This window comes from Jatropha curcas, chromosome 6 (genome assembly GCF_041381405.1).
Source record: "Jatropha curcas cultivar XTBG-Jc1 chromosome 6, XTBG_Jcur_1.0, whole genome shotgun sequence".
In the NCBI taxonomy this organism is placed as follows: Eukaryota; Viridiplantae; Streptophyta; class Magnoliopsida; order Malpighiales; family Euphorbiaceae; genus Jatropha; species Jatropha curcas.
The window spans coordinates 15,284,352-15,298,015 of NC_143156.1; the positions used below are offsets into that span (position 1 = coordinate 15,284,352).

Consider the following 13,664-nt stretch of genomic DNA (forward strand, 5'->3'; position numbering starts at 1 on the left):
TAAATAGCTTGTTATTTTGTAATTATTCAGACATTATTCAATCAATTAAAGAGAGATTTTCTTCTTCCATGCCTTTGGCGTGTTCATGTTTTTAGAGGGTGTGAGATTGCATTCTTCTAATTACATCAAGAATCAAGATAAACTTATCAATTCTTTGTGGCGTTTATCTTATTCTTCTACTCTATTATTGGTGTTCTTGCTTCTTTAAGCTTTGGGTGCCATAGAGGGGAATTTATTTAGATCTTGGATCTCTTCCAAAACTTGTCATTGAGTTCATGGAATTTATTTCCATTGGGTTCCGCGTCACCAATCACAAGGAGTCGTGCAAAAAAATATGGAACAACCATGTCCTTATACATTCAAGAACAAGTTACACAAGAGCTCCATGACCTTGCTTTCAACAAGTGCTATGTAGAACTTGAAGGCACACCTAAGTTTCTTATATTGATGGAAGCATATGTTGAGCTACCTAAAGACAAATCGCCTAAATCTACAACATATAGCATGCCCAAACAGTGCTAGATTAGCATGCCCGTGCCGGGTAGTACGCCCAAGCTGTGCTAGAGTTTGACTTGCGGAGGAAAAAGCAATAACATGAAGCACGCTTGTGCCAAATAGCATGCCTAGGCCGTGCCAGAGTCTGACTTGCGAAAGGAAAACAATCACATGAAAGCACGCACGTGCGATTGGCACACCCAGGTCGTGCTAGAGTTTGTCTCTAGCGAGATTAGTTAGTCCAATTATGTTTTTTTTTAGTTGTAACAATGTTAATGGGTTGGGCCTCCTATTATTCGGCCACCCTTGGATTTTATCCTTAATTTGTTTAGATTTAGCTAATCTTTATCCTTAGTTGGTTTGGATTAGTTAATCCTTATCCTTAAGTTGTTAAGATTTGTTAGTCTTATCCTTAGCTGGTTTAGATTAGTTAAATCCTTATCCTTAGTTGATTTAGATTAATTATTCTAAATCCTCTAAGGATCAAGTCCTTTTAGATTTAGTATAAATAGCTTCGTTATGTTGTTAAACAAATCATTCAATGAATCAATAAACCTACAGCTTTATTCATGCTTTGGCGTGTTTTTTTATTAGAGTGATTGTGAGATTGTTTTCCTCTAATTGCATCAAGAATCAAGGTAAACTTATCAATTTACTTGCGGCGTTTATCTTATTCTTTTACTCTATTATTGGTGTTCTTGTTTCCTTAGGCTTTGGGTGCCATAAAGGGGAATTTAGTTTGATCTTTGAAGCTATTCCAAATCTTGTCATAGAATTCTTGAAATTAATTTCTATAGGGTTCCACGTCAGTTACATTTATTTTAAATCTTAAATAATCGATCACCAATCATATATGAATAAGATGAGGCCAATTTATTATTATTATAATATTTTATTAAAAATAGTTCGTTTTCAATATGAAATTACAAATAAAAATTTCTCAAAATAGCAATATAATTCAATAATAAAATGCAAACAATTTAAGCGTGTTGAGAAGTAGGCATGGCCAATTCATTGAACTGTCGATTCCGGTTCATGGGACCGTTGGTTTAGGATTTTTAAAATATTAAATTTGAACCGTTTAAACCATCGGTTCTGGTCCGATTTTGGTTCCGTTCGGAAGATGGGGTTACGATCACGGTTTATTAATTAAATAAATTATCATTTTATTTTGTATAAATATTATTAATTAAATAAATTATTAGAAAGTTTTTAAAAATACTTGAAACAATGTAATTTTGAACTAAGTAAAATATTTAAAAGGAAAAAAAATAATTAAACTCTCATTTATATTAAATAATATAATTATATACTAAATTTTATAAAATATGCTAAGTAATTATAATTTTAAAAGTAATAAAATTGAAATTTTTGGTTCAAAAGGGGATCAAATCGCCGATTAATTGTTGATTCAAGGTCAGTTCAAGTTCAAAGTTTAACATTCATATAAACTTTAATTGGCTCTTAAATCACCGATTTCGATTCAAAATTTTGAATCCACAATTTCAATTTGATTTCGATTCGTATAGAGTAGGATTCGATTTCGGTTCAAACTGAACCGGAGGCGATGCGAAATGAGAAGTGGGTGGCCGACAACTTATTCATTATAATAAAACAGCGGTGGGTACTTTTGTTCTCTTCTTCTTCGTCTTCGTAAAAACAGCAAATATCAGTTTGGGGTTAGAGGTGAACGAACGCCATGGCCAATCAATTGGATGGATTTAAGTTTGAGCAGAGACACGGCAAGGATAGAGTGAGAGTGACCAGAGTTTGGAGAAGCTACGCTGATGGCAATCACTACATGGTTGAGTGGAACGTTTCCATTAGCCTCCTATCCGATTGCCTCAACGCCTATGACCGCGACGACAACTCCGATATTGTTGCCACCGATACCATGAAGAACACTGTAGGTTTCAGATTACGGTTTTTGTCAATTTCAATTTTTTAAATTAATATCTCTGGTTTTGTTTTAGGATCCCTAGTTGATTATTGTTGGAATAATTTCTCTAATTTGTTTTGGCTTTTCCATTCATTTTTGCTGTTTCAGAGACTTAGTTCTTTTAGCAAATATTTGGTTATGAGCCTTACCTGTACTGATAATGTTTTTGGAGTTAATCTATCTTCCCTCGACCAAATCTTATGCTCTTTCTTAACAGTCTAAATGACATCTTTAGCATCTGTCTCTAATTTCATTTGACACGATTTATGATGCGAATTGGGTGGAAATTTTTCTTTTATGCTTAAATCATGCATAACATGCTTGTATTATTTGATGTATTCTCATGATGAAAACCAGAACCAAACTCGATCCATTGATATTAAGTTCATAACTCAGTAGGCGGGCTTAGTTAGCCACTAGTGACTAGTTTAATGAGGTTGTAACGCAGGATATTAGGATGTGAGAGTTGAATGCACGATTTCTGTGTAGTATTAAGCTTATCAAGCGTAATTTGTGTCCCAAAAAGGCCTAATTACTAATAAATGCTTCAAATTTATCTCTTTTGTAACTAACTTTTAATTTTTTGACATTTTCATACAAGTCTTAAATTTAATCTAATTTCAGTCGAAATTAAGCCTGGGTTGACTCATGGCAGGTCTGTATTTGTTTCTTTTGTTATACACAATGTGAAAAAGTAATATAATAAAATTTTCGTGTCAGCAGTGTAAAATTCAGTCTTAATAACATAAGTTAAAAAAAAAAAAAATAAATTTAGGATTGCAACGCCAGTCAATTCAGGTCTAATTTTGCGCGAATTTGCATCTGTTGTGCAATTCCAAGAACTTCAATGGTGCTTATATAAAATTTACAAAATTAGAAGTTTGTGATGGAAAATAAATAAATGTTAAAGTTGAAGGCTTGTTTTTTTTTTTTTTTTTTTTTTTTTTTTTTTCTGTAATTACTCCAGCCAGATAAAATAAATAAATAAATAAATAAATGTGAAGATGGGGATGTCAATACCTCTTTACTTTGCTCAACAAGCATGGATAGGCATGAAATATTATGAAGATTGACAGAGAAAAATGTACTTGAAGTCATTGTTTATTTCTTTTTTTGAGAGATTGAGGCAAATCTTTGCTTCTAGAGGTAAAGTGCACCATCAAAATTCTCATTGTTCTATAATTTGGTTCTTCTCCTTTTTGAATGCTTGTACATCTGTTTATGACACTTTTGAAATTTAATTGCAATTCAGGTATATGTCAAAGCAAAAGAATGTTCAGAACCGCACTCAGCAGAGAATTTTGCAATTTTGCTGGCTAAGCACTTCACTTCATTTTACAAGCAGGTAAACAGTGCAGAAATTTAAATTGTTTAATATATTTTTGGGATTTTTTGACACGGAACCGGGATCGGAAATCAAAGGAATGAGATATAAGTTCGCCTCTATGGCACCCCACGTTTATAAGGAAACGGAAACACCAATAATCGAGATTAAAATGCTCTATGGCACCCCACGTTTATAATGAAACGGTAACACTAATAATCGAGCAAAGAACAAGATAAACGCCACAACGAGTTGATAAGTTTACCTTAATTCTTGATGCAATTAGAGGATAGCAAATTCTCACAATCACTCTAATTAAGAAGAACATGCAAGAGCATGAACAATTCTGCCTTTGATTCAAATTATGCCAAAAATCTCGTTTTACATCTTAAGGAGGCTATTTATATGCCTTAAACAAACATAACCCTAAAGAAGAGCATCTAACTAGGCTGCCCTAGGGCCAAAACACATGGGCTTAACTCTAAAACACAAAATAAAGTCATTTCCAGCCCAAAACAAACAACTTGATATTGGGCAGATTGCATGCATCATAAAACCAACCCAAAACAACTTAAATAAACACCCAAAACACATGGGCTTAACTCTAAAACACAAAATAAAGTCATTTCCAGCCCAAAACAAACAACTTGATATTGGGCAGATTGCATGCATCATAAAACCAACCCAAAACAACTTAAATAAACACTATGAGCCCATATCCCTTACATATTAATTAGACCAAAACAAGCAACAAGGGATAAGAACACATCCAAGCCCACTAGGAAGCACCAATGGATCCATATCATTTGGCGCTAGAAGGAGGGCAAGTAAGGATACACATGCTTTGTACCACAATCAGCCTATACTTGCTCTAGCTATCAAACTCACATTTTTTTCTTTATTTTCAACATGAAGTCTCATACTTTCATTTTTACATTGATCTACATATACCTCCTTTGACCAAACTGGTGTTAGAATGGTCTTCCGCTCTTCCTTTGTGGATGAATATCTATTGAGATAATCCACATTTTTCCTTTCTTGCACCCTTCCTAACTTATTGTTCAAATCCCTAAAGTAATGATCAGGATGATCGACCTTCTTCTCTTCATGAGTTTGAAATCTAGTTGTTGTAGTATTAGGTCGAACTCTTGTTGTATTAGAGCGTTGGGCAGCTTTAAACTCCTGCAACTCCTTTCTCATATCTTGGATAGAATTGTTGAAAGTTCTAAACTGTCCTAGGATTGACTCCATTACAAGTTTCAACTGGGGATCCTCCATTTGACTTCCCTCCCCACTATTATCTCCAAATGTGCCTGCACTCATGGTTAGTGTTCAAAATAGAAATCACAAAAACATTTGAATTAGTGACAAAGCACTCCCTCACATGTTTACACTCCTCAATCACTCCTTGCAATTCCTCCAATTGTACTTCGGAATCGTAGATTAACCAACCAATTCGAAAGCATGTTTTAGAATCAAGGAAATAAATCTTAACAATAAAAGTAAGCACAAACTCTAGAAAGAAGACTCAAAACGATAATGGATGGTAGTACAAGGACAAGATGATGTACTACTTGATTATATTAATTTAGAGTGTAGTGAACAAACAAATACACCCTAATAATGTAATAGAGGCAAAAGAAAGCTCAAAACAAGAATAAACAAACTAGAATTTAAAAGACAAATTCTGGATATAATGTATGAATTTAGTTCACTACAAGCAAACCAAATATGGACCTAATTTACTTCTACCCAAACAATGCAAGCAAACAAAGAAAACCCAAAAAAAAAATTTTTTTTTTTTAAAGGTACTGTAGCACGAATGCTTCTGAGTTCCTGTAGCAAGTTACTGTAGCACAGCGTACTTGACTTGTATCCTCACTTAAGCCACAAATGTGATCCAATTTAGGTAGGGTAAGGCCTTAACAAGGTATAAGTGGATGATTTGTGTCTCTCAATTTCAATTTAGGTAGGTAATGACTTATTATTTAGGTTGTCCAACAATGACTTTTGTCTCCCAATTCAACTTAGGTAGGTAATGACCTTAACAACAATTTGACTTCTCTCTCTTTAACAATGACTTTTTTTTTTTTTTTTTATGATCTAATTAGTAAGATCTAAGGCTGCAATGTCCAGATTAGATATAAGTTCGCCTCTATGGCACCCCACGTTTATAAGGAAACGGAAACACCAATAATCGAGATTAAAATGCTCTATGGCACCCCACGTTTATAATGAAACGGTAACACCAATAATCGAGCAAAGAACAAGATAAACGCCACAACGAGTTGATAAGTTTACCTTAATTCTTGATGCAATTAGAGGATAGCGAATTCTCACAATCACTCTAATTAAGAAGAACATGCAAGAGCATGAACAATTCTGCCTTTGATTCAAATTATGCCAAAAATCTCGTTTTACATCTTAAGGAGGCTATTTATATGCCTTAAACAAATATAACCCTAAAGAAGAGCATCTAACTAGGCTGCCCTAGGGCCAAAACACATGGGCTTAACTCTAAAACACAAAATAAAGTCATTTCCAGCCCAAAACAAACAACTTGATATTGGGCAGATTGCATGCATCATAAAACCAACCCAAAACAACTTAAATAAACACTATGAGCCCATATCCCTTACATATTAATTAGACCAAAACAAGCAACAAGGGATAAGAACACATCCAAGCCCACTAGGAAGCACCAATGGATCCATATCATTTTTTAAGATGGCGCAGTTTGCCTTTATTTTGAATTCAACTCAAAAATGCTTTGGAACAAATGGACAAGTTGATTTCTGATGTAAATGTATTTGGTTCATCATACAAAAATCAGGTGTGTAACTTAGGTTGATTCAAACATTTTACAATTTGATGTAGGACAGGTTGCGGGGGCTGGTTAGAACAGGTTATTTTTGTTAATCTTTGGGTTTATTAAAGGTTTAGAATGGGTAAGTATATAAAGGTTAGTATGATAGAGAATTGAAGGTAAAATAATCAAGCTAAACAAGGAGTTATGGACTGTTTAAGGCACTGTGAACTGTGCTCGTGAATAGTAAAAAGTTAGGCTTCACACCTAATTGTTCTTGGTATCACACTAGGATGAATTGCATCACACGCTTAAAAGTAATTAATGGTAGGAATTTTTCTATTAATTGAAAAAATGAATCTAAGTGTCGCAAACATAGATATTTACAGACTTAAAGTAATCCTAAACCTGTAAAGGATTTAAAAGCTAGAGATTTGGATTCCTAACAAGAATTAAAGGAATAATATATTATCCCAACCCTAGCAGGACTCAAATAAGACTTGAAATAAGTATAAAGACTCCTAAAAGATTTAGGAAATATTTTCAGCAATTTCGAAAATTACCAAAATACCCCTACTTACAAAAAAGAGTGAATCCCTGCAATTTTCTCTACACAATTGACAGAAAATAGTTCTAATTAAGTTTCCAATCAACCTTCCCATCATCTCAATTGTTCCAAATAAGAGTGGGGCAATTAGAACCCATTTTGGCATGCCTATTGTAAGCATGTTGCCATTGTGCTCTATCATTTTCCTCTGACTTGGGAAAATTGCATTCCTTTGAGTTAAAAGCATGGAACTTCTGATAAAGATGAGGATCAAGGCATTGAAGTGGTTTGCAAGTTATTTTACATAGGATAAACTTTCACAGTGTCTCACCTTGCCTGCAAGTTTATACAAATGCTTGCACTTCTCACTGAAGATTTCAAACTTTCAAAAAAAAGTTCACAAATGCAATATGTGTAGCATGCCAAGTTGAGATGTGATGAGCAGGATTTGTCGGATTAGAAATGAGGCTAATATATATATGGTAACATAAAGCCTCAATTTTGGGGTACTAATGTCCATAAACCTGTAATGTGAGAATGTAATTGATCTGTTCAGTGCTTCAAGATAATAAGCGCCAAATCCTACCTCAAAACCCAACCAGCACGAAACCCGATAGATCCCGAGGTAGCAGTAACTTACACCTAATCGTTAACTCAAAAGTACAACCAATCTCTTTGATTCTTCCAACAATGGAATCACACCAAATCTACCTTAGAGATACAAAATTGTACTAGAGAAATAAGAGGACAATTAACAACACTTATGAGGTGAGGGTCCGGTTTGAATTTTCATAATATCAGAGTAATCTAATGTTTTAAAATAAAAACCTAATAAAATCGAACCAAACAAAATATTACTTGAATTGGATCAGTACAGTTCGGTTTTATTCTTGTGTTATTTATACATGCTTGGGTTCTGGTTCAGCCATGCGAGGCCTGCTCTGCTAACTTAAAAAACTATCTGTATGTTGAACTTTAGGACCCTCTGACTAGAAAAAGGTGAGGATTAAAAGTAAGCCCAGTTAATTAAGGTCCTTGAATGGAACCTACTCAAACTTGATTCTAAAACATGAGAACTTGCATCTCAATTATGATTGAGCTTTAAAAATTTTCTTTATGAATTAAGCTGAAGTTAAAAAGAGTTGACTGATTCGCTTTAAAACCCCCTATTTTTGTAATTTTGGAGCTTTGGGTTTATTTCTTCTGATACCCTCTATCATATTCTTATACCATCAGACACATTTTTTTGTTAATTTTGTCCTTACCCTATTCCTTTAAAATATTTTGTAGGTAACTACTGCCATCATAAAGATAGTAGAGAAGCCTTGGGAACGTGTAAGCATAGATGGACAATTGCATACGCATGGTAAGTAATCAAAAATTATAAATCGAAGAATAATTGTTGAATTCTTAATGCATATGATATCAATGGATCTGCCATTAAAAACATTAGAATAATGAAGTTACTTTAGACATAAAACACAAGAAAAATAAAAATTCAAGAGAGAAAAGTGAGGTAGATTTATATCATTTAACTTGTGGCCTATGAAGCAGCATCACGGCTACGTATAGCACAAGTCAAATAGGATAATTTTACAACCTTTACACCTAAGTATATGCAAACATAGACAGGATGCATGAGGGAACAGCTCTTGGAAATGTATGTCCATGTTTGTATATGTAGGACTAAAAATTTTTCAATGGGGCTTCCCAAAAGTACAGACAATCAGTTGGCCTATGTTGCTCTGCACTTCCAGTCATGTAAAATACTCCACATGTTCTGCTGCTTTAAAGTTCATCTGATGATTCATGTAGCAGCTTTTGACGAATCATCACCTTGAGTTAAGTCTCCTAAAGTACTTCATTATGGTAAGTTTTTATAGACTTCCTCCTTAAGCCCCTAATTGCATACTAATCTCTCTCAACAATTTGCAACTTGTGGTGAGAAAATGGAATTTTATATTAGTGTGCTTCATCCTTTGGGACATTAGCCAAATGAGCATAACTTTTGACCGTATCACATGGACAATAGTCACCTGATGTTCCAAACTGAACTCATCACTTAATAGGCCTCTCACTGAATAGTTTCTAGCATAAGATAATTATGCATGATAAGAATCCCAATTTGTCTTTACCTTTCTTTAATGATCTTCATGTTAAGAATCCCAATTTGAACAAATAACAAATCCATAAAGGGCTTATAATTGTAGAAATCTAACTAGCTAATTGGTTAGCATTAACCTTTTAGCATCCGTTGGTTCAAATCCACTTAAGCGCACATTAATCTGCTTGTTGTTTCATGGATTCTAACCTCTTATCCAATTTACCTTTATTTTTTCAATTTGTGATATGGTATTAGAGCATGGTTCAGTTAATTTTCAATTCACTGGTGTTGTCACTACGTTTCAATTTGGATTCTCGTTTGGATGTCCCAGTCCCAGCGAGGCCTATTCAAATTCAAGGGCACCCAGTTCAATTTAGGCAGAAGATTTCAAGTTTCAAGTATCAACCGAATGTCTAGTCCTGGTTGCAATTGAGGGGGAATGTGTAGAATCTCATACTGAACAAATAATAAATCTATAAAAGGCTTATAAGGGTCGAAAGCTAGCTAACTGATTGGTTAGGATTAACCTTTTCACATTGGTTGCCCAAGCCCAAGTAAGCCACATTAATCCATTTTTGTTTTACGGTTCTAACCTCTTACCTAGTTTACTAGTACCCTTTCAATTTGTAATAGCACAAAATCCTTTTATAATCACCTCCTATTCAAAAACTTTTTCCCTATTTGAAAATTGTTTTTATTTATCAGGATTCATGTTTATGTTCATATAAATTTTTACATGTCTACGTGTATGATTCCTTCAGTTCAGTTTCAATTGCTTAAAATTATTTTCATGTTTTTATACCTCTACTGTTGAAGGTTTTAAACTTGGATCTGAGAAGCATACAACAGAGGTAATAGTTGAGAAGTCTGGATCTTTACAGCTGACTTCTGGTATTAAAGGACTGTCCGTGCTGAAGACAACCAAGGTAATTTTATCTTTCTTGTTGGATTTTATATACTGGCTTTCATGTTATTGAAACCCGAACAAATATGGAAATGTTTTATCAGATGTCAATCAATCAATCATTATTTTTCCCCTTAAGATGTTTTCATGTTAGCTATCTGATTTATATGCTGACTCTTCAATTCCTAAAATTTGTACTTTCTACAGTCAGGGTTTGAAGGGTTTATTAGGGATAAATATACAGTTCTCCCTGAAACACGAGAGAGGATGTTAGCAACAGAAGTCACTGCATCATGGAGGTACAAATTTCAACAAGAGAAAACTTCAAGGATGCAAGTTAATGCAATGAAATTTTTAGCACACCATTTTGCTTTGTTGGTTGAAATTTATTGGCAGTGAAATGTTTTTAAACCATATTTCGGGAACAATGTGGATGCAGGTACTCTTATAAATCTGTCTCTAGTGTTCCTCAGAATCCACTTTACTTTGCAGAGAAATACCTGGATGTCAAGAAAGTTTTGACCAGCACTTTCTTTGGTCATCCTAAGGAGGGAGTATACAGTGCATCTGTTCAGAGCACACTCTTTCATATTGCGAAGGCAGTGCTTAACAGGTATCTTGCTTCTTAATAAATACACATTTTCTCACTAGCTAACATGAGTTGATTTTTCACGTGGCGATCTTTTCAGATAATTACTTTTTCTTTTCTTTTTTTTTTTTTTTTTTTTAACTAAATATCTGCAGGTTTCCTGAAATTTCATCAGTCGAACTTAAAATGCCAAATATCCACTTCTTACCTGTTAACATATCAAACAAAAATGATACTATTGTGAAGGTATGACTCTACTTATGCCTGCCAAAAATTAGTCTTAGGATATTGTAAGTAATTGAAGCCAATCATACATGTGGATACACATATCAAAATTTTCTCTGTCCTTTCTGTCTCGATCTTTTTGTTTATTTCTCTTCTGTACATGTGCTTTTGTTTGTTGTTGGGAGAGAGATGGTCATGTAAGAGATCCAAATTACATAATTTTGTTCAAATGGATCACAAGGAACAAATTGCCATTGAATTTGCTTTCATTTTGTATTCTTGAAGAGAAGTGGGAGAGAAGATCAAATACTTGATGCAGTTAGAATTTGGAACCAGTTTCAGTAGTGTCATCCCAAAATTATTTCTGTTGCAATTTTTGGTTGTCTACTGGGTATCTCATTTCCCTTCTACTATTCACTTGGCTCCTCTTAAGAGCCTTCTGGGATTCTTCCAAAAGATCCTCCATAACATTAGTTTTGTGTACTTTTCAAGTTTCTTATTCACATTATAACATAAGATTCTTCCTGCATAAAATACACCTATTGAGAAAATCGGAAGATGTTGACTTAGAGCCTGTTCGGCAGCAACATTTCAGGGAGCTTTAGTGTTTTGACTGGAGTCAAAACACTATATCTATCAATTAGATCGTTCGGTAACTCAATATTGTAACTTAATATTTGTAAGAGCTGTTAGAGGTTAGGGAGCGTTTAACGTTTAGCGTTGAAATTTTGTTTTTTAACCCTCTTATCCATTTGTTTTTTTTTCCTATTTTTAATGCTTACAATTCTACTTGCTATAACACTCCTGTTATTTATTTAATATTTCTTCCTCATATCTCAAAGAAATATATGTCATTTTAATCATTTAATTATTTTATGTCTTTTGTCAAAATTAGAGAGAAATTTTTTTTCTCCTCTTTTCATTTTAATTTTATAAGAAATAATATTTTGTTATAGAAAAAATTGAAATAAGAAACAAAAAAAAAATGATAATAATTTAGAAAAGAAACAGAACACTTGTTATATATATATATATATATATATATATATATATATATATATATATATATATATATCCACTTATTTTTTATTAATTAGTCCATTTAAGTTCTATGGCCATAATTTAAAATTTTAGGTCAACATTCTAATGTTTTTTTTTTTCATTTTAATTTTAACAGCTAATCAAATATTTATTTTTACCAAACACTTTTGCTTTGAACTAATATATAAAACAGCAATCAATTAATATCTAACCGTTAAAAGCTACTACAACAGCTAATAGCTATTACAACAGTTAGTATTGCCGAACAGACCCTTAGGCTTTTGATATGAATGTATATTGAGAATTTTGCTTCCGGCCCACAAAAGAGAGAAAAAAAAAAAGATGAATCTGTTTGCTTATCATAACCTTAAGGAGAGAAGAGGTCTATTTTCTCTCTATTTGGTTCTGAATGAATATGAGAGTGAATCTGAGGAAGGGATGATGAAAATTAATGAAGCAAAGCTTCTTGTGGCTAAATCTCTGTGGTTCTGAAAGTTAGAAGTGGTCAATGCACATTTTGTGCTACTGTTGGTCAAATTAAAATGCAAAAGAGGTGAAAACATTTTTTTTTTTTTTTTTATGCTTTAGTGTAATTTTTGGAGGGCCAAGTAAAATTCCCTTTGAGTTTATCTTTGTCGATATTATGTTGGTTTTATGTGTAAATTTTTAAATCTGAAAAATTTGGCTAACTAGTGATGTTGACTGATCAATTTTGCAGTTCAATGATGATGTATATTTACCAACAGATGAACCTCATGGATCAATAGAAGCTACTTTGAGCCGCTTCTGGTCAAAGATGTAGAAGCTATTGCACATGGCAAATGGATAGATGCCACCTTGCTCCTGCCACATTCAATCAATTTACCTTCCAGCTTTCTTTTAAAAATAATCAGACTGTACCACCTTTGCTAAAATTGTGACAATTTATTGATCTGGATATGAACTTTGGTACTTTGTCCTCAAGAAGTTTCCTTTCAGACAATGCTCGGATGGAGGTAAAATATGGGATGAAGGAAAAACAGAGGGAAGTTTGTTTTCTTATTTGGGAAGAGGAAGCGTTTATTTTCCTCTCAAAATGTTCTCTCCAGGTCGGAGGAAGAATAGAAGAAAGTATAATGAACTGTTGGAGAGAATCTTGTTTTCTTATATTCGAAGACAAGAAAGGTAATAAGGAAAATATTCTTTTTAAAAAAAAAAAAAAAAATTCTTTCCCTGGGGTACAAAGAGCTTCCCTAGGTGCTTGCCTTTAGGTGAAGAAGACGTCCAAGAGACGAGTGAAAATGGTTCTTTTGAGCAGGGGAACCGATTTAGATTTATTTTAATTATAAAATTAGTTTTTTTATTTATTTAAATCTGTTTCATCTTCAGAAAGGCACTTGTTTTGAAAATGAGGTTTTAAGAAAAAGATTTTCATTTTGGTAAGAGGTTTTTTGTTTGAGTCGCCGTCTTTTTAAAAAAAAAAAAAAAATCTTAAATGGATGTCATTTGAAATGATGGAAATGACCAAGTAAGGTAGGTATGATTTCAAAAAGGTGATAGGCATTCGGATTGTCTGGTTATAAACTGACTTTCGTTGCTTGGTCAATTGCTCACAACATAATATTGGTATTAGGCTTAAATTGAGATGCTAAAATGATCTTAATACTTTTTGTAAAATAGGGTAATCATTATCGATCATAAAACAAAATAT

General features: G+C 33.3%; 1 protein-coding gene across 1 annotated transcript; it reads left to right on the forward strand.

The window, feature by feature from the left end:
* The first annotated feature begins 2,111 nt into the window (after positions 1 to 2,111).
* Positions 2,112 to 13,120, forward strand: LOC105649139 (uricase / urate oxidase / nodulin 35). The gene is made up of 8 exons (XM_012235698.4): positions 2,112 to 2,401; positions 3,687 to 3,779; positions 8,402 to 8,477; positions 10,032 to 10,141; positions 10,327 to 10,418; positions 10,559 to 10,732; positions 10,864 to 10,954; positions 12,693 to 13,120. Exons 1-8 carry the CDS (start codon positions 2,195 to 2,197, stop codon positions 12,774 to 12,776), a joined length of 927 nt encoding a protein of 308 aa, XP_012091088.1. The 5' UTR covers positions 2,112 to 2,194; the 3' UTR covers positions 12,777 to 13,120.
* The last annotated feature ends 544 nt before the right edge of the window (positions 13,121 to 13,664 follow it).

Excerpts from the sequence above, each read along its gene's own strand:
- LOC105649139 (XM_012235698.4), top strand. The coding sequence starts at position 2,195 with ATGGCCAATCAATTGGATGGATTTAAGTTTGAGCAGAGACACGGCAAG. Across the intron at positions 10,142-10,326 it reads CCGTGCTGAAGACAACCAAG|TCAGGGTTTGAAGGGTTTAT; the intron begins GTAATTTTATCT and ends TACTTTCTACAG. Across the intron at positions 10,733-10,863 it reads GCGAAGGCAGTGCTTAACAG|GTTTCCTGAAATTTCATCAG; the intron begins GTATCTTGCTTC and ends AAATATCTGCAG.